The sequence below is a fragment of the Dipodomys spectabilis genome, unplaced genomic scaffold (genome assembly GCF_019054845.1).
Source record: "Dipodomys spectabilis isolate Male_0828 unplaced genomic scaffold, ASM1905484v1 ptg000486l, whole genome shotgun sequence".
Taxonomy (NCBI): Eukaryota; Metazoa; Chordata; class Mammalia; order Rodentia; family Heteromyidae; genus Dipodomys; species Dipodomys spectabilis.
Window position 1 is genome coordinate 212,092 of NW_024871163.1, and position 24,118 is coordinate 236,209.

Sequence of the window (24,118 nt, forward strand, 5' to 3'; positions counted from 1 at the left end):
TACACACAGGCTGGATTGTACATCACTATGATATTCAGGACTTTCCTGAAGCAGGAATTTGTACACCATCATTTTCCCAGCAGGGGTCACAGGGACCAGGGTCAGACCCTGGTGCAGTGACTCTGACAGTCCATATCCTGCATGGGCTCCCACCTCCCTTCTCCCCTAGCCGTGAGAAAGAGCTGAGTACTGAGACCCTATTCAGATCGGTAACAATACGATTGTCCTTCCCTGCCCTCTACCTCCACTGCCCCATTTGGCCTACCTTGGTTCCCAGCAGGCCTGAGGTCAAGCCAGCTGGCCGCCGGGGCCGGAGCACATCCCTGAAGGAGCGACAGCCTGCCCGGCCACAGAACGAGCGAGCAAATAGTCTGGACAACGAGCGCTGCCCCGACACACGGAGCCAGCTGCAGGTGTGTGCCTAGCACAGGGAAGGTGTGTGCACAGCACAGGGAGGGTGTGTGCCCAGAGCAGGGAGGGTGTGTGCCCAGCACAGGGAGGGTGTGTGGGGACAGTGCAGGTGTGTGCCCAGAGCAGGGAGGGTGTGTGCCCAGCACAGGGAGGGTGTGTGGGGACAGTGCAGGTGTGTGCCCAGAGCAGGGAGGGTGTGTGCCCAGAGCAGGGAGGGTGTGTGCCCAGAGCAGGGAGGGTGTGTGCCCAGAGCAGGGAGGGTGTGTGCCCAGAGCAGGGAGGGTGTGTGCCCAGAGCAGGGAGGGTGTGTGCCCAGAGCAGGGAGCATGTGTGCACAGCACAGGGAGGGTGTGTGCACAGCACAGGGAGGGTGTGTGCCCAGAGCAGGGAGCATGTGTGCACAGCACAGGGAGGGTGTGTGCACAGCACAGGGAGGGTGTGTGGGGACAGTGCAGGTGTGTGCCCAGAGCAGGGAGGGTGTGTGCCCAGAGCAGGGAGGGTGTGTGCCCAGAGCAGGGAGGGTGTGTGCCCAGCACAGGGAGGGTGTGTGGGGACAGTGCAGGTGTGTGCCCAGAGCAGGGAGGGTGTGTGCCCAGAGCAGGGAGGGTGTGTGCCCAGAGCAGGGAGGGTGTGTGCCCAGAGCAGGGAGGGTGTGTGCCCAGAGCAGGGAGGGTGTGTGCCCAGAGCAGGGAGCATGTGTGCACAGCACAGGGAGGGTGTGTGCACAGCACAGGGAGGGTGTGTGCCCAGAGCAGGGAGCATGTGTGCACAGCACAGGGAGGGTGTGTGCACAGCACAGGGAAGGTGTGTGGGGACAGTGCAGGTGTGTACCCAGCACAGGGAGGGTGTGTGCACAGCACAGGGAGGTTGTGTGCCGAGAGCAGGGAGAGTGTGTGCACAGAGCAGGGAGGGTGTGTGCACAGAGCAGGGAGGGTGTGTGCACAGCACAGGGAGGGTGTGTGCCCAGAGCAGGGAGGGTGTGTGCCCAGCACAGGGAGCGTGTGTGCCCAGAGCAGGGAGCGTGTGTGCACAGCACAAGGAGGGTGTGTGCCCAGCACAGGGAGGGTGTGTGCACAGCACACGGAGCGTGTGTGCCCAGCACAGGGAGGCTGTGTGCCCAGCACAGGGAGGGTGTGTGCACAGCACAGGGAGGGTATGTGCCCAGCACAGGGAGAGTGTGTGCCCAGAGCAGGGAGATTGTGTGCACAGCACAGGGAGCATGTGTGCACAGCACAGGGAGGGTGTGTGCCCAGCACAGGGAGGGTGTGTGCCCAGCACAGGGAGCGTGTGTGCCCAGCACAGGGAGGGTGTGTGCCCAGCACAGGGAGGATGTGTGCACAGCACAGGGAGCGTGTGTGCACAGCACAGGGAGCGTGTGTGCACAACACACGGAGCGTGTGTGCACAGCACAGGGAGCGTGTGTGCACAGCACAGGGAGGGTGTGTGCACAGAGCAGGGAGGGTGTGTGCCCAGCACAGGGAGCGTGTGTGCCCAGCACAGGGAGGGTGTGTGCCCAGCACAGGGAGGGTGTGTGCCCAGCACAGGGAGCGTGTGTGCCCAGCACAGGGAGCGTGTGTGCCCAGCACAGGGAGGGTGTGTGCACAGCACAGGGAGCGTGTGTGCCCAGCACAGGGAGCGTGTGTGCCCAGCACAGGGAGCGTGTGTGCCCAGCACAGGGAGGGTGTGTGCACAGCACAGGGAGGGTGTGTGCACAGCACAGGGAGCGTGTGTGCACAGCACACGGAGCGTGTGTGCACAGCACAGGGAGGCTGTGTGCACAGAGCAGGGAGGGAGTGTGCACAGCACAGGGAGTGTTTGTGCACAGCACAGGGAGGTTGTGTGCCCTGCACAGGGAGTGTGTGTGCCCAGCAGAGGGAGCGTGTGTGCCCAGCACAGGGAGGGTGTGTGCACAGCACAGGGAGCGTGTGTGCACAGCACAGGGAGCGTGTGTGCCCAGCACAGGGAGCGTGTGTGCCCAGCACAGGGAGTGTGTGTGCCCAGCACAAGGAGCGTGTGTGCCCAGCACAGGGAGCGTGTGTGCCCAGCACAGGGAGCGTGTGTGCACAGCACAGGGAGCGTGTGTGCACAGCACAGGGAGCGTGTGTGCACAGCACACGGAGCGTGTGTGCACAGCACAGGGAGCGTGTGTGCACAGCACAGGGAGGGTGTGTGCCCAGAGCAGGGAGGGTGTGTGCCCAGCACAGGGAGCGTGTGTGCCCAGCACAGGGAGGGTGTGTGCCCAGCACAGGGAGCGTGTGTGCCCAGCACAGGGAGCGTGTGTGCCCAGCACAGGGAGGGTGTGTGCACAGCACAGGGAGCGTGTGTGCCCAGCACAGGGAGCGTGTGTGCCCAGCACAGGGAGGGTGTGTGCCCAGCACAGGGAGGGTGTGTGCACAGCACAGGGAGCGTGTGTGCACAGCACAGGGAGCGTGTGTGCACAGCACAGGGAGGCTGTGTGCACAGAGCAGGGAGGGAGTGTGCACAGCACAGGGAGTGTTTGTGCACAGCACAGGGAGGTTGTGTGCCCTGCACAGGGAGCGTGTGTGCACAGCACAGGGAGCGTGTGTGCACAGCACAGGGAGCGTATGTGCACAGCACAGGGAGGGTGTGTGCTCAGCACAGGGAGGGTGTGTGCACAGCACAGGGAGCGTGTGTGCTCAGCACAGTTGTGTGCACAGCACAGGGAGTGTGTGTGCACAGCACGGGGAGGGTGTGTGCCCAGCACGGGGAGGGTGTGTGCCCAGCACGGGGAGGGTGTGTGCCCAGCACGGGGAGCGTGTGTGCCCAGCACAGGGAGGGTGTGTGCCCAGCACAGGGAGCGTGTGTGCACAGCACAGGGAGCGTGTGTGCACAGCACAGGGAGGGTGTGTGCACAGCACATGGAGGGTGTGTGCCCAGCACAGGGAGCGTGTGTGCACAGCACAGGAGCACAGAGAGCGTGTGTGCACAGCACAGGGAGCGTGTGTGCCCAGCACAGGGAGGGTGTGTGCACAGCACAGGGAGGGTGTGTACCCAGCACAGGGAGCGTGTGTGCCCAGCACAGGGAGCGTGTGTGCTCAGCACAGGGAGGGTGTGTGCACAGCACAGGGAGGGTGTGTGCCCAGCACAGGGAGCGTGTGTGCACAGCACAGGGAGGGTGTGTGCACAGCACAGGGAGGGTGTGTGCCCAGAGCAGGGAGCGTGTGTGCACAGCACAGGGAGGGTGTGTGCCCAGAGCAGGGAGCGTGTGTGCACAGCACAGGGAGGGTGTGTAGGGACAGTGCAGGTGTGTGAACAGAGCAGGGAGGGTGCAGAGCAGACTGGAGTAATTCTGCAGACAATGGGTACTTGGCGATCTTGGAGGGTCTGCTGGCCAGGGGCCCTCTGTAGACAAGGGCACTAATCATGGGTCCTCTTGCCCGGAAGCTCTCAGCCCTGGGGTGCATGTTAGCCATTCAAGTCTGTCCAGGAGTGCGGCTATCTCAGCCCAGGGCTGCACTGAAGCCTTGTAGCTCTGGGGGCAGGAAGTCCTGAGGTGGTGGGTTGGGGAGGTGTTGGCTCCTGAGTCCCCTGGTTATGGATGGCCTCTGTGTCTCCAGATCCCCAGGAAGACGGTGTACGACCAGCTGAACCATGTCCTCATCTCGGACGACCAGCTTCCAGAGAACATCATTCTGGTCAACACCTCTGACTGGCAGGGGCAGGTAGGAGGGCAGCTCTGTGGCCCACCCTCTGGGTGAACTGAGAGTCAGAGTGGTGTGGCTGAGGAGGGAGTGGGCTGGTGACGGTCAGGTTTGCCGGGGCCTATGTAGATTTCTCTGAAGTCGGAGCTTGATCTGGGGCTAGAGGGGGTGGGCGGGCGCTGTGCTGAGGCCGCTGTCTTGCCTACCCCTCCAGTTCCTCTCAGATGTCCTCCAGAGGCACACGCTCCCCGTGGTGTGCACATGTTCCCCCGCAGACGTCCAGGCGGCCTTTAGCACCATTGTCTCGCGCATCCAGAGATAGTGAGTCTGTGGGCCCTCCCTCATGTTCTTGCCCATGCTTGTGGAGGCTCTGAGCTGGGGGTGCCAGGCCCCAAGCCTCCTGCACCAAGTTCCACTCGGATTCCCAGTGGGTGTCCGGGCACTCAGGAAGCGTGACAAGGGGAGAAGCAGTCTCAAGTGGCCACCTAGACATCTTCAGAGGTCACACCTCCTGTCCCCCAGCCCGGGTCCATCCAGGCAGACCCCATCGAATCTCGGGGCTTGTGTGGCAAGACATCTGGGTTTGGTAGTTGCACGGGGGTGGGAACAGTGCGTCTGAGGGCACGCCTTCCCTGGGGCTCAGCTGGGTGGTCCTGGGCCCGGGACAGCTCCCCTGAGTCCTGTCCCTTTTCACCCCCCCCCCCGGGGTTGCAGCTGCAACTGCAATTCCCAGCCCCCCACCCCAGTGAAGATCGCCGTGGCGGGAGCCCAGCACTACCTCAGCGCCATCCTGCGGCTCTTCGTGGAGCAGCTGTCCCACAAGACGCCGGACTGGCTCGGCTACATGCGCTTCCTCATCATCCCCCTGGGTGAGGGCCACGGCTGTGCGGGCAGGGCTGCCAGCACCACTGCATGACTCAGTTTCTCCTGGGGAGGTGGATGTGGTTTATGCTTTGGTAACTTTTTTTTGCAGGGGGTGGGGGGGAGGCCTGGTTGTAGGACTTGAACTCTGGGCCTGGGCGCTGTCCCTCAGCTCTTCAGCTCAAGGCTAGCACTCTACCACTTGAGCCACAGCGCCACTTCCAGCTTTTTTCTTTTTGCTTATGTGGTGCTGAGGAATCGAACCCAGGGCCTCAGGCATGCAAGGCAAGCGCTCTACCACTGAGCCACCTTCCCAGCCCTTTGGTAACTATTTAAAGTGATGTAAGCTGAGTGCAGTCCCAGCACAGAGGAGGTAGAGGCAGGATGGTTGCAAGTTCAAGACCAGCCTAGGCTGCATAGTCCCCCGAAAAATACAAAGAAAAAGAAAAAGTGAGACTGGCTGCCTGTGGCTCACACCTATAATCCTAGTTGCTCAGGAGGCTGATATCTGAGGAACATGGTTCAAAGCCAGCCTCGGTAGAAAAGTTTGTAAGACTCTTATCTCCAATACACTACTCAGAAAAAGCCGGAGGTGGCTCTGTGCCTCAAGTGGTAGAGCACTAGCCTTGAGCATCAAGGGGCTCAGGGATAGCGCCCAGGTCCTGAGTTCAAGCCCCAGGACTAGCAAAAAAAAAAAAAAAAAGGAAAAGAAAAAACCTAAAAGTGGTTTGGGAGAGAAGACAAAGCTGTCACCCAGTCAGCCACCGTGATCCATGCCAGTTTTGGTTCTGTGGTCAAAAATGGAAACAACAGGCCTTTTAGGTTGCTTGAGTTCTTGGTAGCTCCAATAATTTTTTTCATTTATGTACTTTATCTTACAAGGAAACAAATCTTGATTTTTTGGACAAGATCTAGAGGGATGACTGACTTGGACCTTCCCGAGTGAGGGAAGCTGCGTCAGTGGGCCACGGAAGGCCACCCCAGAGGCGCTCGGGACAGTGGGCCACAGACGACCACCCCAGAGGCGCTCAGGACAGTGGAGTTGTCTGGGATCTGTGTGGTGACTGTTCTGCTCTTGGCTCACAGGTTCCCACCCTGTGGCCAGGTACCTGGGCTCCGTGGACTACCGCTACAACAACTTCTTTCAGGACCTGGCCTGGAGAGACCTGTTTAACAAGCTGGAAACTCAGAGCACTGGTGAGATCCAGCATGGTACCAGTGTTGGGGAGGAAAGTGTTGGCTGCGGTGTGCAGCCCCCTTCCCCTGGAGACTTCTGAGGGCCCCTCGGAGCTGCCCTCTCGCAGCCTGATCCGCAGCCCTCCTGCCAAGTAGGATGTTTCTGGAGGGGTGGGCACTTGGCCAGGAACAGGCCTTCGGGAATTGGAAAGAAGCCTTACCCCTTACCTGTGGGCTGGCTCGTGGGCCTAGGACACAGCCTAGACCTCACCAGGCCACTTCCTCCTGCAGTGCAGGACACGCCAGACATCGTGTCACGCATCACCCAGTACATCGCGGGCGCCAACTGTGCCCACCAGCTACCCATCGCTGAGGCCATGCTGACCTACAAGCAGAAGAGGTAACAAGGTGGACCCTGGCCAGGGGCTTGGGGAGCACCCAGCCCCGAGTCCCCTCCACTGCCGCCCTGCTGCAGCCTCTCCCCTGTCTGGGTACAGAGAGGCCATGGGCTGCATCGTCTGGGGGGTTGGTGTGTAGGGTGAGGTTGGGAAGGAGCTTTCAAGCTCGGAGGGCCTGATCCACAGAGGCTCTGCTAACTCCAAGTCCTAGCAGAATAGCAGCTTGGGTTTTCAGAGCCCCTAGTTTTGTATATAGTGAAGTTTTTCTGATGCAGCTAGTGGCGGCTGGTTAACCCTCTGGCCTCTCACAGGATCGTGGCCTTGGCCACAGTGTTCAGAACCCATAGGTGGAGGCCTGCCCTGACCAGGGGCTATCGGCCTGGGCCTAGGTCCTTCATTCTAAGGAGCTGAGTAGCCCTGAGCAAGAGCCCTTCCATTGGCACAAGCAGAGGCCAACCTGTGGTCTTAGGGAACTGAGCGTTCCCCTCTTGGATCAGACCTGTTGACTTGTTTGGCGGGGGGTGGGGGGGGTGGGGGGAGCGGGGGTAAAGGCAAAGGCCATGTCACTGCTTCCCTTCTAGGGAGGCTGCTCCCTCCTAACATCTATACAACACCTAGCCCTTTCCCCAGGTCAGAGGGCAAGTGGCAGGTCTGTGAGGCACAGGGATGTCAACTCCGTCCCCACACAGAGCTCACCTTCAGCTTCTTCAGAGCAGGGGTGGGCCCCTCCAGTGGGGGGGGGGGGGGGGCTTGCCACAGCTCCCGAGAGCATCGTAACGCATCTGTTTTCTCTTTTGGTGGCTTTCCGAAAAGGAAAAAGCACTTTCACTTTGACTTTACCCTGAGGTACAGCTCTCTGGCCTGCACCTGTGTCTGTCCCCAGGCTGGTCTTTAGGGCTTGTTTAGCAGAGTGACCACCCAAGTCCCCCTCCCCGATACCCAGGGAGTGAGGAAGGTGCCCCTCGGGGTCTGGACCCCCTTCCTTGGCCCTGCTGCCCAGTGAGCCCGTAGGGGACCCACAGTCCGTACAGAGTGGGGCAGGGGGTGCAGAGCCTATGAGACTCTGGGCTGGAGTCACAGAGAGGCACAGCCATTGAGGCTGACCTCACACACTCGCCCAGGGCTCTGCTCCCCATGCCTGGCCTCCGCCCGAAGACAGCAGTGCCAGTCCTCCTGGGGAACATGGAGGGGCACCAAGGAACTGGCAGCCTGGCCCGCACCTCAGTCGCTCTGCTCTGCAGAGACGCAGGAAGGACACTCCCTGCCTTCATAGGTTTCCCAGGGAGGCAGCCAGACCCCTAGGATCCCCAAACATAAAATACTTCAGCCCCAAAGAGCACTTCATCTCTTGAAACTTGGACTAGTCAGGCTGAGATGTCTCAGGCTCCCTCAGCACTCGTCCTTTTCCTTGGTGTGCAGTCCTGCCTTCTGTCTTGGTCATCTGTCTTGGTATCTACTCCTTTAAGAAGCCCCTGCTCCTGGGACAGTTGATGGGTCCGGGAGGCCTCCCTGCTGGAGCTTCAGGCCACTGGGACATGGTAGCTCAGCACCAGTCTGCTAAACAAGCCCTCAAGTTGGAGAAAGACCAGCCCAGCCGTCATGCCTTCCTCTCCAGCATGCTCCCCCACAGGTGTACTTCCGTCAGCAAAATAAGACTTGAGGACCCTTCTAGCTCCTTGTGCCTTCTGCCCTGCCTGCGGTATGCTGGTGACACTGGCACTGGCAACGCCACCTGGCACTGCAGGGTACCAGTGAGGCCTCAGAGCCTGGCCTGGCTCTTCTCCAGCCCAGTTCTGTGAGAGCTCTGCAGATGACCGGCTCTCCAGCTAACTCCTGCCTGCCCATCTCTCCTTTGCAGAGGGCTAGCTGGCGGGAGTGGGTGTGGCTCTTACTCTGCTGACTGCGGAGTTCCTGAAGAAGTGCTTGCGTGCTGCGGGCGCTGGCTGCCCTCTGTGTCAGGCTTGAGTCTTGGTGGCAAGTGGGTGTCACGCTGTCACGCCTGTGCTGATGTTGCCTGCATGGCCCAGGGTGCAGCTTGGCTTTGAGTTCTGGCAGCTTATCTATGTTGCGGCATCTCGGCCATGTGTGGGCTTATCAACCATGCTCTGCTGCTAAGCGGCTCATGGAGCATGGACAAGATACCACTCTGCCATAGTCCTGAGGCCTAGAGGGTGAATGGCCTCATGGGTTGGCACCTCCTCAAGCACTGGGCACCAGCAGCTCCACCCAGCCTCCCTCTGTGACTTCCTCTGCCCAGAAGAACGCGATGTTGCTGAGATTTCCAAACATCTGCCAAAGCACACAGGTGGCAGCTCACATGTGGATGCCTACCTTGGTCTCTCATTCCAATGGCTATGCGCAGAGCCAGTGACACATGAGGCCCAGAGGCCTCTGGATGCCAGAGCCATGACAGGCCTAGGAGTTGGGTTTGTTCTTTGAAGTGGTTTGGGGGCCGAGGGTTCTCTGAAAACACTGCCTTAGAAAGGAAAGGAAGGCTGAGAATTGGGTCATCTTCGGGGGTAGGGAGACTCTGCAGGTATGTCCTCCCAAGCTACCTTTGGGGAGATGGGGGGCCTGCTGTGGGTGAGTATCAGGCAGAGAGGCCCTCTACCATTGGCAGTACCCGCCCAGGCACGGGCTCCTGGGCACATTTTTTTTTTTTTTTTTTTTTTGGGTCCGGTCGTAGGGCCTGAAATTCTGGGTCTGAGCGCTGTCCCTCAGCTCTTCAGCTCAAGGCTAGTGCTCTACCACTTGAGCCACAGTGCCACTTCCGGCTTTTTTCTTTTTTTGCTTATGTGGTGCTGAGGAATCGAACCCAGGGCCTCAGGCATGCAAGGCAAGCGCTCTACCACTGAGCCACCTTCCCAGCCCTCCTGGGCACATTTGTGTGAGATGTTCTAGACACAAGCTCCTACTATCCCTCCCCCTGGGTCTGGGGAATCAGGTGCTGCTCTTGGAAGCCAGTGCCAAGGGCCATGGCAGACTGGCCAGAGGCCTCCGCAGTCCTGCTCCCTGCAAAGACCTAGGAAATCAAGTGCTAGGCAATATCCGCACGGGGCTGTATGTGAGTGTACTTCCCCTGTCTGGGCAGTTCCCTGGAATCCCAAGAGAAGCTCTGCCCTGGCCCACCCCCAGCATTCTGCCACTCCTCACTACCAGGGGCATTATCTCCATGTGCGAGAGCTACATTGGCATCAGAGTCCAGCCTGAGGAAATAAAAGTGGAGAAAAAGTCAGCAAAGGTGCCTAGAGAGGACTCAGCGTTACTGACGTCTGGGTGAAGGGGCACCTCCAGATGCAAACCCAGGAGCCCGAGGCGAGGTGGGCAGGGACGGACGGAGTGGAGGAGACGAGCCCTGCCCTGCACACCATCAAGATACCGTTCTCAGAAGGACATGCTCTCTAGCTGCCAATGCAGTCATATGCTCCATACTGAACTCGCTCTGAGACTGTCGGGGGACTGGTCTGGTCCAGTCTGCAGCCTCTGTAGAGATGAAACAGCCACCTTGGCTGGGTGACACACAGGGGAGGGAAGACAAATAGGTTTTTTCCTCCTTGGTTCCTTCCTGAACACGGCATCTTAGCAGTGGAGGGCTGTGGTTTTGCCGATGCTGTGCAGAGCCAACTCTACTCAATATGGTCTCCAGCCCCGAGCTTGATCAGCTCACCAAGATGCCACCTCAAAGCTGGCACAGGACTAGCTGTTAGGACCTAGTGTGTCCTCCAACTTCACAGCTCAATGTGCAGCCTCACCCGGTGACTGTCAGGAGGAAATTGTTCTAGCTTTGGGCTAGCCACCTCCGATCTCTGGGGTCTGGAACATGTAAGGCATGTGCAGCTCTGGGCAGAGCAGGAACTGGAGTGGTGAGGCTGGCAGCAGGCAGGCGCCTGTGTGCTGGCCCCTCCCTGACCTTGTGTGCTCTGGCCTTCCTCCCCAGCTGCCAGACCGTTTATATCTCTTCATCCCGGTACCTGATTCACACCATGGGCACAGCACCCCTTACCCTTCCTACATGTTAACATTCAGAAGAGATCCAAAGCTGGGTGCTGGTGGCTCACGCCTGTAATCCTAGCTACTGAAGAGGCTGAGATCTGAGGATCATGGTTCAAAGCCAGCCTGGACAGAAAAGTCCATGAGACTCTGATCTCCAAGGAAGTGGCGCTGTGGCTCAAGAGGTAGAGCGCTTGCCTTGAGCTGAAGAGCGCAGGGACAGCGCCCAGGCCCAGAGTTCAAGCCCCACAACCAACCAAAAAAAAAAAAAGAGAGATCCAAGTGCCAGCGCACAGGGTGGGCTGGGACTGGAGATGGGCAGACCAAGACGGCACACAGCCGGGCTGTGCCTAGGGGAGTATAACTGTGTTTTTCTTATTCTCAGCCCTGATGAAGAGTCGTCCCAGAGATTCATTCCCTTTGTTGGGGTGAGTATTACCAGTCACCTGTGGGGCACAGGCCTGCCAACATGCCTTCACAAGAGTACTTTTCCCAGGACCTCGTTTCCCAAGCTTTCCCCACCATGCTGGCAAGCCGAGGACTGCCCAGGTCGTTCCCATTAAAGCCCCTTACTTCCTGCAGGTCGGGGGGTGGAGGGGTGTTGGCCCTACCAGTGGACACATGAAAGCTGAGGCCTGTGGACACTGATGGCCCAGCATCTAGGAAGGGAGGCCCACCCTGACCTCTAGACAAGAAGATAGGACATCTCACCTCATTGCTCAGGCTGGGCTGCAGTTGTCAGACCCAAGGTTTCTGTCTCTCACTGCCAGGACTGGGGCCTTCCTCCCAGCAGTGTTATTTCCCAGCACTGTTTCGTCTGTAGCAGAGACCTATGTGTAGTGTGGCCACCAGTGACCCTCAGTGATGGCCATCCTCCTGGGAGGGACAGGACCTGGAGAGCACCCCAGGCTAGGAGCCATTGGGAGTGGCGGGAGTGCCCTGTTGGCGACTTGTCACTGTGCAGTCAGGGCCCTGACTTGAGCATTAGAATTCATTCTATCGTGGGTCGTGGCACCATGTTGGACAGTACAAAACTAAGGCACTGTTCCCATGTGCTCACAGCCCCTGCCTGTACAGCAGCAGCCCTCAGGCAAGCGTCCCGATCTTGCTAGTTGACTGGACCGGAGCAGTCACACTGGCACAGGGTTTGCTCCTGCCCGGAGCTGAGCTCTGCCCCATGGATGGAAGTGACTCAGACCTGGTACTTCCAATGGGTACAAAGGCTGGGCAGCGCCGGCCAGCCTGGAGTCCACTGCCCAGAGCTCCTAGGTGGGGGCCCAGAAGGCAGCTCAGGAGGACCGCATGCATGCATGCATGCAGCTGCCTCCAGCCAGTGTCTGTCACGTTCCAGGTTGTAAAGGTTGGAATTGTGGAACCATCGTCAGCCACATCAGGTAACCGATCCCTTTGGAAGCCTGTGTGAGTAGCCCTCAGCACACAGTGCCAGCACCCTGGTGATGCACTGGTTCCAGAGAGAGTGTTCTCCTGGTCCTGAGGACCTGCGACCAGCCCCATGAAGCCTCAGGCCAAAGCAGGCTGAGGAGCAGTCCTGGCCAAGGGGAAAAAAATTTCCTGCCTCCCACACCAGCCATTCTGCCACCCCACCTGCCTGTGTGCCCACCTCCCCTAACCCAGGGGGCTGTAGAGGCCCCTCCCTGCGGCCAGAGCAGCACAGGGGCTCACCACTGCCCGTGACTCCTCCTCAAAGGTGACTCCGATGACGCGGCCCCCTCGGGCTCCAGCGTGCTCTCCTCCACCCCACCGTCCACATCCACATCTCCCGCAGCCAAGGAGGCCTCGCCCACCCCCCCTTCTTCCCCATCAGTGAGCGGAGGCCTGTCCTCCCCCAGGTAAGAAGCAGGACTCTTGTCTAATTGTGGGAGATCCATTCTCCATGTGCCTCACCTGTCAGAGCCCCATGGGTGGGCACAGGCTGAGGGCACTGTGGGTGGGCATGAACGGAGGGCCTTGTGGTGGGCATGGACTGAGGGTGCTGTGGGTGGGCACAGGCTGAGGTCCTGTAAGGGACTGAAGGTTGGCCCTGCTGCTACTGAGTTGGGTAGGCCTAGGGTCTCCACTGAGGACTCTGAGGAAAGAAGCTGCCACATGAATGAACGTGCAATCTCACAGAATCTGACATGGTTTTGCACAGGGCAGGCTAGCCGTCAAAAGAGGAGGCAAAGCCAGGTACCATGGCTCAGTTCTGTAACCCTAGCTACTTGGGAGATATAAATTAAGGGAATGCAGTGTACGGTCAGCCTGGTCATAACAGTTTGCATGGGTCTATCTCAGCCAGTGGCTAGTTCCCCGCCACGGTGGGGGCACATGATGCCCAGCCATGGGGACGCACCTCTGCACAACCACACGGAGGAGAATGGCTATAAGAATCAGTCCATGCCAGTCCAGGCATAAAGCAAGACCCTCCTCTTTGTGTTCATACGAAAAGGGCTGGAAGCATGGCCTCAGTGTAGGGTGCCTGGCTAGCAAGTGTAAGGCCCTGAGTTCAGTACCAGAGGGGACAAAGGAGGGGTGGAGACCTGAGAGAGGAGGTGTAGGAGATAGGCTCTTCAGCCCCAGCCCCACCAGGCCGCCTGGGTCTCAAGAGCTACTCAAACAGCAAATCACACTGGTAGCATTTGTCCTTCATGCCTACAGGCCTTGAGGCCCAGGTGAGGCTTTCTCAGCCGGCAGCTCACACCACCCCTGGAAAGCAGCTGGGCAGGCTGTGTGAGCACTGCACCTGTGCTGGGGCTGAGCCACAGAGGAGATGGTGCCAAGGGCACCTTACACTTCATTTTCCCCAGGTTGGGGGAGCAGCTGCCACCCACACTTCTGCCTGGGGTGAGACGTGACACTCGGTCACACGGTGCAAGCTCTCTCCTCTGCCTTTCACAGCCAGGGTGTCGGCGCTGAGCTCATGGGGCTACAGGTGGACTACTGGACAGCGACCCAACCCACAGACAGGAAGAGAGATGCCGAGAAGAAGGACCTGCCCACCACCAAAAACACGCTCAAGTGCACTTTCCGGTCCCTCCAGGTCAGCAGGCTGCCCAGCAGCGGTGAGGCTGCGACCACCCCCACCATGTCCATGACTGTGGTCACCAAGGAGAAGAACAAGAAGGGTGAGGTGGGGGGAGTGCTGAGCAGGGTAGACGGTGGGAGAGGGGCAGCCATGGTCACGGCTGGGGTCGGGAGTGCCACCCCCAGCAAGTTCCCAATAAACTTGCCTATGGCTGACTTCAAAGGGGAGCTGGTCAGATGTGCACAGAGAGCAGCAGCCCCTAAGCCTGGAGGGTCTGAGCGGCTTCTGGCCCCCAAGTGGAGAGCCTCTGGGCAGACAGAAAGGTGCTGTCTGTGGCCACAGCAAGAAGCTGCCACCCCTGGTGAGCCGGGGGCCGAGGGCTGGGTCAGCTGAGCCCTCTTCCCTCCAACTGCTGCCTTCCTACCCTGCTTACTATGGGGCTCCAGCTTAGCCTGGCCCTGAAGCAGCAGTGGGACCATAGCACGACCCTTTTCCTCCCAGTGATGTTTTTGCCTAAGAAAACGAAGGACAGGGATGTGGAGTCCAAAAGCCAGTGCATCGAGGGCATCAGCCGCCTGATCTGCACAGCCAAGCACCAGCAGAACATGCTGCGGGGTGAGCTCGGTGGCGGGGTAGGGGCTGTGGTGTGCCCAGGGACAGTCTGTGACCCAGAGTCCCACCTGGTTCTATGCAAACCAAGGGTGGGATGGATCGAGATGGCTTTTCAGACCCAGAAGAGCGATCAGTTCTGTTTTGCTGTGAAGGGCATGTTGTATAATTCATGCTCAGAACACATTCCGATCAGGCTCTTGCATGCATCTAGCAGCTTTTCAAAATCAAGTAACTTTTTAGTCCTGAGTTTGTTTATTCTGTTTATTTTTTTGGCTGATACTAGAGTTAGGAATCAGCCTTGTGCTTGTCTGACTTGCTTGCTCAGCTGTTGCCCTATCACTTGAGCCACACTGCAGTCTCCTTTGAGTTTTTAAGATGGACATGTATATTTCAGTGTCCCATGAAGGGTGTGCAGAGTACAGAGCTCAGGGTTTAGCTTGGTTAGTCCAGGTCCCGAGGTGCAGCATTTGGTCACCCTGGTCTTCCCATGGTGATTTCCAAGTGATTGTTGTTGTTTTGGTGCTGATCCTAGGGCCTGAGCTTTTTTGAGCCACAGCTCCACTTCTAGCTTTTTTGTTAGTTAATTCGAGATAAGAGTCTCACAGATGTTCCTGCCTAGGCTGGCTTTGCATCAAGATTCTCAGATCTCAGCCTCTTGAGTAGCTGGGTTAGAGGTATGAGCCATCGACTGGCATTTGGACATCTAAGTGGAGGCATTTGTAATGGGGCCTGCCATGTCTCACACCTGAGAAGGATGTAATGTGGATGATGTGTAGGCCAGGCTTATACATTCTTGTGTGCTACCCTGGGAGACCGGCCTGTGATGGTCTGTGTCTGGGAGGGCAGAGAGAAGAAAAGGCTTGTGAGTGGGGCTTCCTTCCTGGGTGGGTCCCCGGGAAGCACTGGGTGGGCAGGTGATCAGGCAGCCCTCTCCCACAGTCCTCATCGATGGCGTGGAATGCAGCGATGTCAAGTTCTTCCAGCTGGCTGCCCAGTGGTCCTCACATGTGAAGCACTTCCCCATCTGCATCTTCGGACACTCCAAAGCCACCTTCTAGCTCCACCCATGGAGGGGCCAGCACAGGACAGTGGAGGAAATTGTCCTGCCCTTGGTGGCCATTGTTGGAGGGGCAGCTGCATTTCTGTTAACACTTGTTTACTACAGAGACAGACCCTTAAAACACAAAGAAACAGTCTTAAGTATGAATGTGCTCAGAGCCTGGAAACTGAGGGACAGGTAGCTCTCTGATGGGTGCCTAGTAACTGCTCTGCTTATTAACCAGAAAGTCTGGCTGAGTGAGAGGCTGGAGAGCTGAGGGAAGTGCATTCTGGTCTCAGGAGCCCCTAGAGTCTGCAAGAAGGAGGGTTCTTGCCTTTGAATCCTGTCTTACCTGGAAGCAAGGATGCTACTTCCTCGGGGAGCCCTTGGTAGGCACAGGCTGTGGAGCTTGGTGACCGGAGGCTGAAGACCATGGGCATGTTCTGCCCCTTGTGTGAGATGATACCCCACTCCTACCCTGGCTCCGTCCAGCCTTACGGTGGAAGTTTTACAGTAGATCTTTCTAATGCTCTCAAAGACATATAACTACCGACGTAGCTGCCAAACATGTTGCTCTCATGAAGTCCCCTTGAGGCTGGGCTGAGCCAGTGGAACCCACCCCCCCCCTGCCTTGCTCTCTGCTCTGGTTGCTAAGGCACTGCTAGTCTTCTGTTTATCTTGCTGCCCCAGACTCGTCTGCACAGCCCTGTGTAGCCCCTGCAAATGTCCTCGAGTCTGGACTGGAAAACAGGAAGTGAAGTTGGGGTCTCCCTGAAGTCCCATCTGCTGTGCCCTCTCACCCCTGCCCCACCTGCTAGACAGGAGCACCCAGAACTGGCCACATGGTGAACTGAGATACAGAGAGCCAAATATGCATATGACGCCTACAGCAACAAGATGGCCAATGAGAGCTAGAGCAGGCTGGCCTGAGTGCAGAAGCCAGGCAGGCCACGGAGCCGAGACCCCTCCAGGCCAAGCCTCTGGGAGCAAGCCACACGCCAGCCCTGGGCTTCCTACCTGGGTGGCAGCCCTGCCCTCTGCCAGAGAAGATAGGCTGAGCTGCATCAAGACCCATCCTTCTCCCAGCAAGGCCCACACCCTGGAGTCCCCACCTGGCTTCCATTCCCTTGGTGGTGGCAGTAACCCTCCCAGGGACTCCGGTATACCCCACAGGGAAGTTCTGAGCCAGTGTCGTAAGATCAAGAGCTGCACAAGGCTATGCTCAGACTGCCAAATGCAGGCCAAGCCAAGTCACAAAGGAGTCCCCGCTTTCTGAGGTGCAAGGTGGCCTGTTTTTCTTACTGAGATCTACCTGCATTAATGCCTGCTCCCCTCCTCCCAGGTAGATGAATAGATAGGGCTTGTTTTTCCAGAGTGAGGACCCTGGGGCTGGGCCTGGAATCTTGGGTTGGCTCTAGATCCCTGGGTGGCCTGAACAGAATGCCAGATGTAGGGCACTGCTGAACTGCACTGAGGAATGGGGGGCGGGGGTGGGGGTGGGGGCAGGGCTGATCCGATCCGATCTGGCCGCTATAAAACCTGGGCCTTGGTAAGAAGGATCTGACGTGGCTCTCTAGAGTCAAGACAACAGGGAGCTAGCTCAGTTCCTGGCTACCAGCAGCCCCTTTCCTGGAGACTTCCCTCCGGCACACACATCTCACTGGCCTTGCACACACAAGGGGAGGGCACGGGCAGAACCTCTGTCCAGCAGCTGGCCCTGGGCTTTGCCCGTACAGCCTAGCAATTGAACATCACGTAGCCACCATCACAGCATACCCTGCCTGGGGGTGGTGCTGTCAAGACACCTGTGCCTCAGTTTCCCCATCAGTTTTTAAAGAGGGATGGTCACGTTTCCCCTGCCTACCTCATGGAGCTGTTTTGAGGATTTGTGGAAAAGCACTTTGTCCCCCTAGAAGGACAACTGGAAGCCAAAGCCATCTGATGGCCAGTGTAGCAGCTGGGGACCGTGGGGAGTGGCGTGAGGCGTGCGTGCCCTCAGGCCTCAGCCCTGAGGTCGCCCCTGTCCTAAAGGCTCAGCACTGCCCAGCCACGGGGCAGTGGGCATCGCTGGGCTCCTCTGGCCTGGCTTGCTGTCTCCGTGGTGTGGGCAGACTCCAGCGCACCCGTGCCCAAGGAGACCCGCCTTCCCTGGCGCCGCCCCCACTCGGCAGGCGGGCCGGGCCAGCCGCACCTCCCTGCAGGGGTCACCCCTTCCACTGTCGTCCACCCTGGAAGACCTGACCGCCTCCAGCCTCCGTCCTCCCGAGAACGTCCGCCGCTTCCTCCCGGAGCCGGCCCGCCCACGGCCGGCCGGGCCTGAGACTTCGGCCTCCAGGGTGTGTGTGTTGCTCCCCCGTCCGGCTTCAGTGTAAATAGCTTTTCCGAGCAGACGCTGGTCGGCCGCGGCCCTGTGGACGACTTTACGGTGCTGACGCGACACTAATAAACCGAGGGCACTCCCCGGCCTCTGCTGTCCTTCCTCGGGGCCTCAGGCCTCGGCCCCGCGGGGCCCGGAGGGGCGGGGGCGGGGAGGGGGTCCGCGCGGGGTGACCCCGGTCACGGGCCGGCGCGTGGGGCCCGCGGGGTGACCCCGGTCACGTGGGGCCGCGCGGGGTGACCCCGGTCACGGGCCGGCGCGTGGGGCCCGCGGGGTGACCCCGGTCACGGGCCGGCACGTGCCGTGGGGCCCGCGGGGTGACCCCGGTCACGGGCCGGCGCGTGGGGCCCGCGGGGTGACCCCGGTCACGGGCCGGCACGTGCCGTGGGGCCGCACGGGGTGACCCCGGTCACAGGCCGGCACGTGCCGTGGGGCCGCACGGGGTGACCCCGGTCACAGGCCGGCACGTGGGGCCGCGCGGGGTGAGGTCACGGGGCCGGCACGTGCCGTGGGGCCGCGCGGGGCGAGGTCACGGGGCCGGCACGTGCCGTGGGGCCGCGCGGGGCGAGGTCACGGGGCCGGCACGTGCCGTGGGGCCGCGCGGGGTGACCCCGGTCACGGGCCGGCACGTGCCGTGGGGCCGCACGGGGCGAGGTCACAGGGCCGGCACGTGGGGCCACGCGAGGCGGTCACTGGGACGGCGCCTCCGTGAGGGCCGCGCGGGTGAGGTCACGGGGCGAGGTCACGGGGCCGGCACGTGGGGCCGCGCAGGGTGAGGTCAGGTGAGGTCACGGCGGCCGGCACGTGAGGCCGCGCGGGGTGAGGTCAGGTGAGGTCACGGCGGCCGGCACGTGAGGCCGCGCGGGGTGAGGTCAGGTGAGGTCACGGGGCGGCACGTGGGGCCGCGCGGGGTGAGGTCACGGGGCGAGGTCACGGGGCCGGCACGTGGGGCCGCGCGGGGTGAGGTCACGGGGCGAGGTCACGGGGCCGGCACGTGGGGCCGCGCGGGGTGAGGTCACGGGGCGAGGTCACGGGGCCGGCACGTGGGGCCGCGCGGGGTGAGGTCACGGGGCCGGCGCCTGCGTGAGGGCCGCGTGCGGTGAGGTCACAGTCGGCAGGGTGGAGCCGGGCTTCCGGCCCTCCAGGCCTGGGCCTCCCGAGGGCAGTGATGGACCACAGGAAGTCCCTCCCCCAGGAGAAGACCTCACAGTTAGCTTCCCCACCAGGCGGGTCCGCAGGCCCGCCAGACACGCAGAGCAACCGGCAGGAGCTGCAGACACAGGACTGGGTAAGCGGAGGACCCAGCCCCGGGGGACTGACGGGGGAGGCACTGAGAAGGGCCCTCGTGGGACACAGGGAAGGCTGAAGAGACCCTGCTTTCCCCACCTTCCTGGCTCGGCCCCAGGGCGGCCTTATCTCCCTCTCCTCCTCTGGACACCATGGAGATGTGGCCTGAGAGCAGGGAGGGGTCTGGACAGCCTGCGTAAGACCTCTCCACTGTCCCAGGGAGTGCACCCATCCCTGAATGACAGGGGGAGTAAGGCCCCCAGGTTAAGGACAGCGCCTTCCCAACCAATAGGCACCATCACTTAAATGTCCACAGCAGCTTTGCCCTGACCGCATCCCTGGCCACCGCAGAGCACACGAGAGGCACAGGCACGTGCAGGCCGAGGGGTGCTCCTAGAGCCGAGGGAACGGAGCTGCCTGGGTGGGCTCCCCTGCCAGGAGACCAGTGCAGGAGGGGAGGGGCCCCCTGATGACGGCAGTGCTCTGACCCCTGCTGCTTGTGCATCCAGGGCCACATGGGGAGCCCTTAAGCCATGCGCTCCTGTGTCTGTGTTGATGGGTGCTTCTGAGGACACGTGTTAACAAAGCAGGATGTGGTGGCAAATACCAGCACTAGGCAGGATTGTGAGTTCCAAGCCAGCCTGGGCTAAAACAAAACAAAACGAAAAGCAAATGAAGAGGCTGGTAGAGCTGCCTGCACAGCTGCTCTGTGCCCTCTAGGGCCTGCCTGGTGCTACAAGAGCAGGCACTGGGGGCCCTGCAGCCGCTTTCGTGAGGCCATCTCATGATGAGCAGTGTCAACTGTAAGCACACAGAAATATTGCTTGTGAGAGTTTTTCAAAGGAAGGGAAGCAGAAGTCAGATGCCAGTTGCTCACACCTGTCATCCTAGCTACTCAAGAGGCTGAGATCTGAGGATCATGGTTCAAAGCCAGCCCAGGCAGGGAAGTCCATGAGACTCTTATCTCCAATAAACCACCAGAAAGCCAGTGGTGGCTCTGAGGCTCAAGTACAGCACTAGCCTTGAGCTGAGGCTAGCCCAGGCCCTGAGTTCAAGCCCCACAACCAACAACATCAACAGAGAAAGAGGGAGGAGGAAGAAGAAGAGGAGGAGGAAGAAGAAGAAGAAAAGCAAATGCATAGCTTCCATCCTAGACAGGTGAGGGGAAGGCACTCTGGCTGAAGGTCAGGGCCAAGAGGACACACGAGATCCATAGCAGGTCCTAGGTTAGGGACAAGGGAGCCATTTATTTCTGCCACTCCCACACTTCTTATGGGGTTGGCTCCTGTGTGAAGTTCTCGCATCCCTCCCTCCACTGCTCTTCAACCCTGCTGTCTATAGCTCTGAAGGTGCCCACACTGCTCCCTCTGCCTGTCCTGTAGGTGGTCCCTTGGTGGACACTCTTCTCCAGCTCTTCTCACTGCCATTTGTTCAGGTCTCAGGCATTGCCTCCGATGGAGTCCCTGGCTGACATGAATTTTTCACCCCTCCTCTCTCAGCCCGAGCCCCTAGAGCCATTACTTGTTGTTCTTGCAAGGGCCCACAGTGTCATACATGGTGCCAAACAAGTGCTTCCAGAAGACAGCACCCTTGGGCTGAGGCCAGGGTCCAAGGAACCCACCGTAGCAGGGAGTCTCAGGCATCTGGGGACAGCAGGTGGAGATCCAGCCACAGTCCTGTGCTTCCAGTCTGGCCAACATGAATGCAGAAGGTTCTAAGTAAAATGGCAGCAGAGACAAGACTAGGCATGAAGTTGGGCACTGGTGGCTCATGTCTGCAGTCCTAGCAAGGCCAACGAGGCTGAGATCTGAGGATCTTGGTTCAAAGCCAAGCTTGGGTAAGAAAGTCATGAGACTCTTCAATTAAATACACACACACACACAACACACAGAAATGGAGATGTGGTTTAACTGGTACAGCACTAGCCTTAACCAAAAAGCTTAGGGATAGTACCCAGGTCCTGAGTTCAAGCCCCAGTAACAGCAAAAAAATAAATAATGACCAATGTAAAAAGGGGGTGGAGTTATGGCTCAAGTGGTAGAGCACTTACCTTGCAAGCCTGAGGCACTGAATTCAATTCCCAGTACCACACACAAAAAAATTAAGTAATCAGTGCAGCAATGTGCAGACATGGCTCAAAGCCCTGAACACCAATCCTTACTGATTTATATATATACACGCACACGTACATACGCACACGGATAGGGAAAGTGAAATTATGCACTATTCACAGCAGTATAGCCTACTTTAAATAATCTATATAGGCCAATTAAAAAATACATAGGCATGAGTAACTCACTAATTTCATATGCTAAAATAACCAGGCAGAAAATGCAGTAGGACGAATCTTGTTCTCTCTAGCCACTGAAACTATGACACCTTTAAAACCGAATCTGCACTTTTCACTACCATATACAAATATATTTATTTTTTGTTGGTCCTGGGGCCTGAACTCTGGGCCTGGGTGCTCTCCCCCAGCTCTTCAGCTCAAGGCTAGTAACACCCTGCCACTTGAGCCACAGCACCAGTTCTGGCCTTTTCTGCTTATTGGTACTGAGGAATCAAACCAGGGGCCTCACGCATGCAAGGCAAGCACTCTACCACGGAGCCACCTTCCCAGCCCGCCGTTTTATTTTTTAATGTTGGTTGTGGAGCTTGAACCTTGGGCTGCGTTGGGAACCCTGTTGGAGTTGTAAGTTCAGGGGTTGAGAGTAGCTTGGAGATGCTTTTCCACAGTTGACTGATGAGCACATGTGATGAGCAAGAACTGTGTCCTAAAAGGGAGGGGGTGGGATAAGAAGTGACACGGCAAGGCCAAGAAAAAATTTCTTTTTAATGACATGACAGAAAATAAGACAAATAGCACAAGACAGATGACACAAAACTGCTGTGAGGTCTTCTAATTGGGCAAATGAATGGACTAAATGTTCCAGCTGAAAGAAAGATGTCATTAGAGTGGACTGAAAGCCAAACCCAACAATGTGTGTGTGAATGAGGGGGCGTGATCTCAAGAATATTCTTAAATAAGGGTGATGGTCTGTAAGCAGCTTCCTATCAGATCACATTGAATTTTGTCAAACTCAGCAAGCTTCCTTTGAATTTGGGATTTGGTCGGACAGATAACACTACTGGGGCTGGGAATGTGACTTAGTCGCGCTGTGGCTCAAGTAGAAGAGTGTGCTAGCCTTGAGCACAGAGACGTTCAGGGACAGTGCCCAGGCCCTGAGTTCAAGCCCCAGGATTGGCAAAAAACAAAATAACATTACTACACATATGTGTCTGTTGGAAGTATGTGTGTTGGGGTTTGAAATCAGGACCATCGCAAGGTTGTGCATGTGCTGTACCACTTGAGACATGCCTCTAGTCCTTCAGTTCTCCTACCCCCCCACCCAATCTTGGAGCTTGAATTCAAGGCCTGGGCACTGTCCCTAAGTTTCTTTTGTGTAAGGCTAGCCACTTCAGCACTTCAGCCACAGTGCCACTTCTGACTTTCTGAGTAGTTTATTGGAAATAAGAGTTGCTCAGGGCATTGGTAGCTTATGCCTTTAATCCTAGCTACTTAGGAGGCTGAGATCTGAGGATCACAATTCAAACCACATGAACGGGGTTAAGGGTTAGAGCAGGGGCTGGGAAGGTGGCTCAGTGGTAGAGCGCTTGCCTTGCATACGTGAGGCCCTGGGTTCGATTCCTCAGCACCACATAAGCAGAAAAAAAAAAGCCAGAAGTGGTGCTGTGACTCACGTGGTAGAGTCTAGCCTTGAGCTGAAGAGCTGAGGGACAGCGCCCAGGCCCAGAGTTCAGGCCCCATGACCGTACCCCTAAAAAAAAAAAGAGTTGGAGCAAGACTGGGAAGGTGGTTCAGTGGTAGATGCTTCCCTTGCATACATGAGGCCCTGGGTTCAATTCCTCAGCACCACATAACCAGAAAAAGCCAGAAGTGGCACTATGGCTCAAGTGGTAGAGCCCTAGCCTTGAGTTGAAGAGCTAAGGGACAGCACCAGGCCCAGAGTTCAGGCCCCATGACCGACAAAAAAAAAAAAAGAGTTGGAGCAGCACTGCACCATACTTCCATCTGAGGTTTTTACTCTGCCAAGTTGCATTTTGAATCTCTAAGAGCTCCTTTCTGTCCTCTACCTCTGCCACATTTGAGAACAGCAGTGATGGCAGGAGCCTAAATTCTTTGGCTCCTGTGACCTCTTGCTTGAGTTTCTCTCATCTTCCACGAGCTGTTTCAAATTCTCCATTTCAGAGATTGCACAGACACTGGTGATCCAGACCTGTGTGTCAGAGGGCATCTTGAGCAGGTGGCTTCACTGGCATTCATGATCAGGAAGGCTTCTAATGGTTTCTTTCAATAGGCCTTTACTTTAGGGCTGGTTGCTTTCCCTAGAGAGGAACGTCTGGGGAAAAGTGAAGGGGACCTAGGGACTACATTTTTTTTTTTTCAGATTTATAAAAATGTGTTGTCGGGGCTGGGAAGGTGGCTCAACGGTAGAGTGCTTGCCTTGCAAGCATGAGGCCCTGGGTTCGATTCCTCAGCACCACATAAACAGAAAAAGCCGGAAGTGGTGCTGTGGCTCCAGTGGTAGAGCGCTAGCCTTGAGCTGGACAGCGCCCAGACCCAGAGTTCAGGCCCCATGACCAGCAAAAAAAAAAAAAAAAAGAAATGTGTTGTCTCAGAGTCTTGGGATCAGAGGTCTGAAGGTATCAAAAACATTGATCTGTCGTCATTAGTTTGGGCAGCTGTAAAATACATCACATACTGGATGGCATATAAACATGTTTTCCATGATCCTGGAGGCTGAAAGTGCAAGGTTAACATCCTGACGGATTCAGTGTGGAGTTGGCCTGCTTTCTGATTCACAGACATCAGCCAGCCATCTTCCTGCTGTGTCCCCCTGTGATGGGAGGGGGTGAATTCGTTCCTTGGGTTCCCTGTCTAAGAGTGCTGATGTCATTCATGAGAACTCCATCCTGAAGCCCTACTTGATACCATTCTTGTGGACGCCTCAGCGTGGCCCCCTCTGGGAGTTCAGGGCAGTGCCTGCTCTAGGTACTTGACTGCAGGTGGTCTCCTGGTGTCTCTTCCCCATTGCCTTCCTTCACTGCAGAACTGTCAAACCTCCACTTTCTTCTTCTGAGGTCATTAAACCTAGACCCTCATGCACACGGTACACACCTTTACCACTGAACTATGAGCTATACTCCATCCCTCATCCTTTCCCCATTACAGAGAGTTGATCCAAGCTCCTCAAGCTTTCTGGGCAGGTGCTCTACCACTTG

The 24,118-nt window shown here is 58.0% G+C and overlaps 1 protein-coding gene across 8 annotated transcripts in view; it reads left to right on the forward strand.

Moving 5' to 3' along the window:
• Positions 1-17,625, forward strand: part of Pacs2 (phosphofurin acidic cluster sorting protein 2) — a 79,830-nt gene extending 62,205 nt beyond the window's left edge. For 3 of the 8 annotated variants that reach the window (XM_042669146.1, XM_042669150.1, XM_042669148.1), the window contains exons 13-24: positions 278-413; positions 3,990-4,094; positions 4,288-4,394; positions 4,788-4,942; positions 6,021-6,131; positions 6,402-6,510; positions 10,884-10,926; positions 11,850-11,892; positions 12,207-12,348; positions 13,394-13,620; positions 14,022-14,135; positions 15,072-17,625. In XM_042669146.1, coding sequence (XP_042525080.1) covers positions 278-413; positions 3,990-4,094; positions 4,288-4,394; positions 4,788-4,942; positions 6,021-6,131; positions 6,402-6,510; positions 10,884-10,926; positions 11,850-11,892; positions 12,207-12,348; positions 13,394-13,620; positions 14,022-14,135; positions 15,072-15,190 — 1,411 coding nt within the window. In that variant the 3' untranslated portion in view covers positions 15,191-17,625. Of the gene's footprint in view, positions 1-277; positions 414-3,989; positions 4,095-4,287; positions 4,395-4,787; positions 4,943-6,020; positions 6,132-6,401; positions 6,511-10,883; positions 10,927-11,849; positions 11,893-12,206; positions 12,349-13,393; positions 13,621-13,743; positions 13,940-14,021; positions 14,136-15,071 lie in introns of those variants that run through there. The other 5 variants (XM_042669147.1, XM_042669149.1, XM_042669152.1 and 2 more) reach the window with 4 other exon arrangements.
• The last annotated feature ends 6,493 nt before the right edge of the window (positions 17,626-24,118 follow it).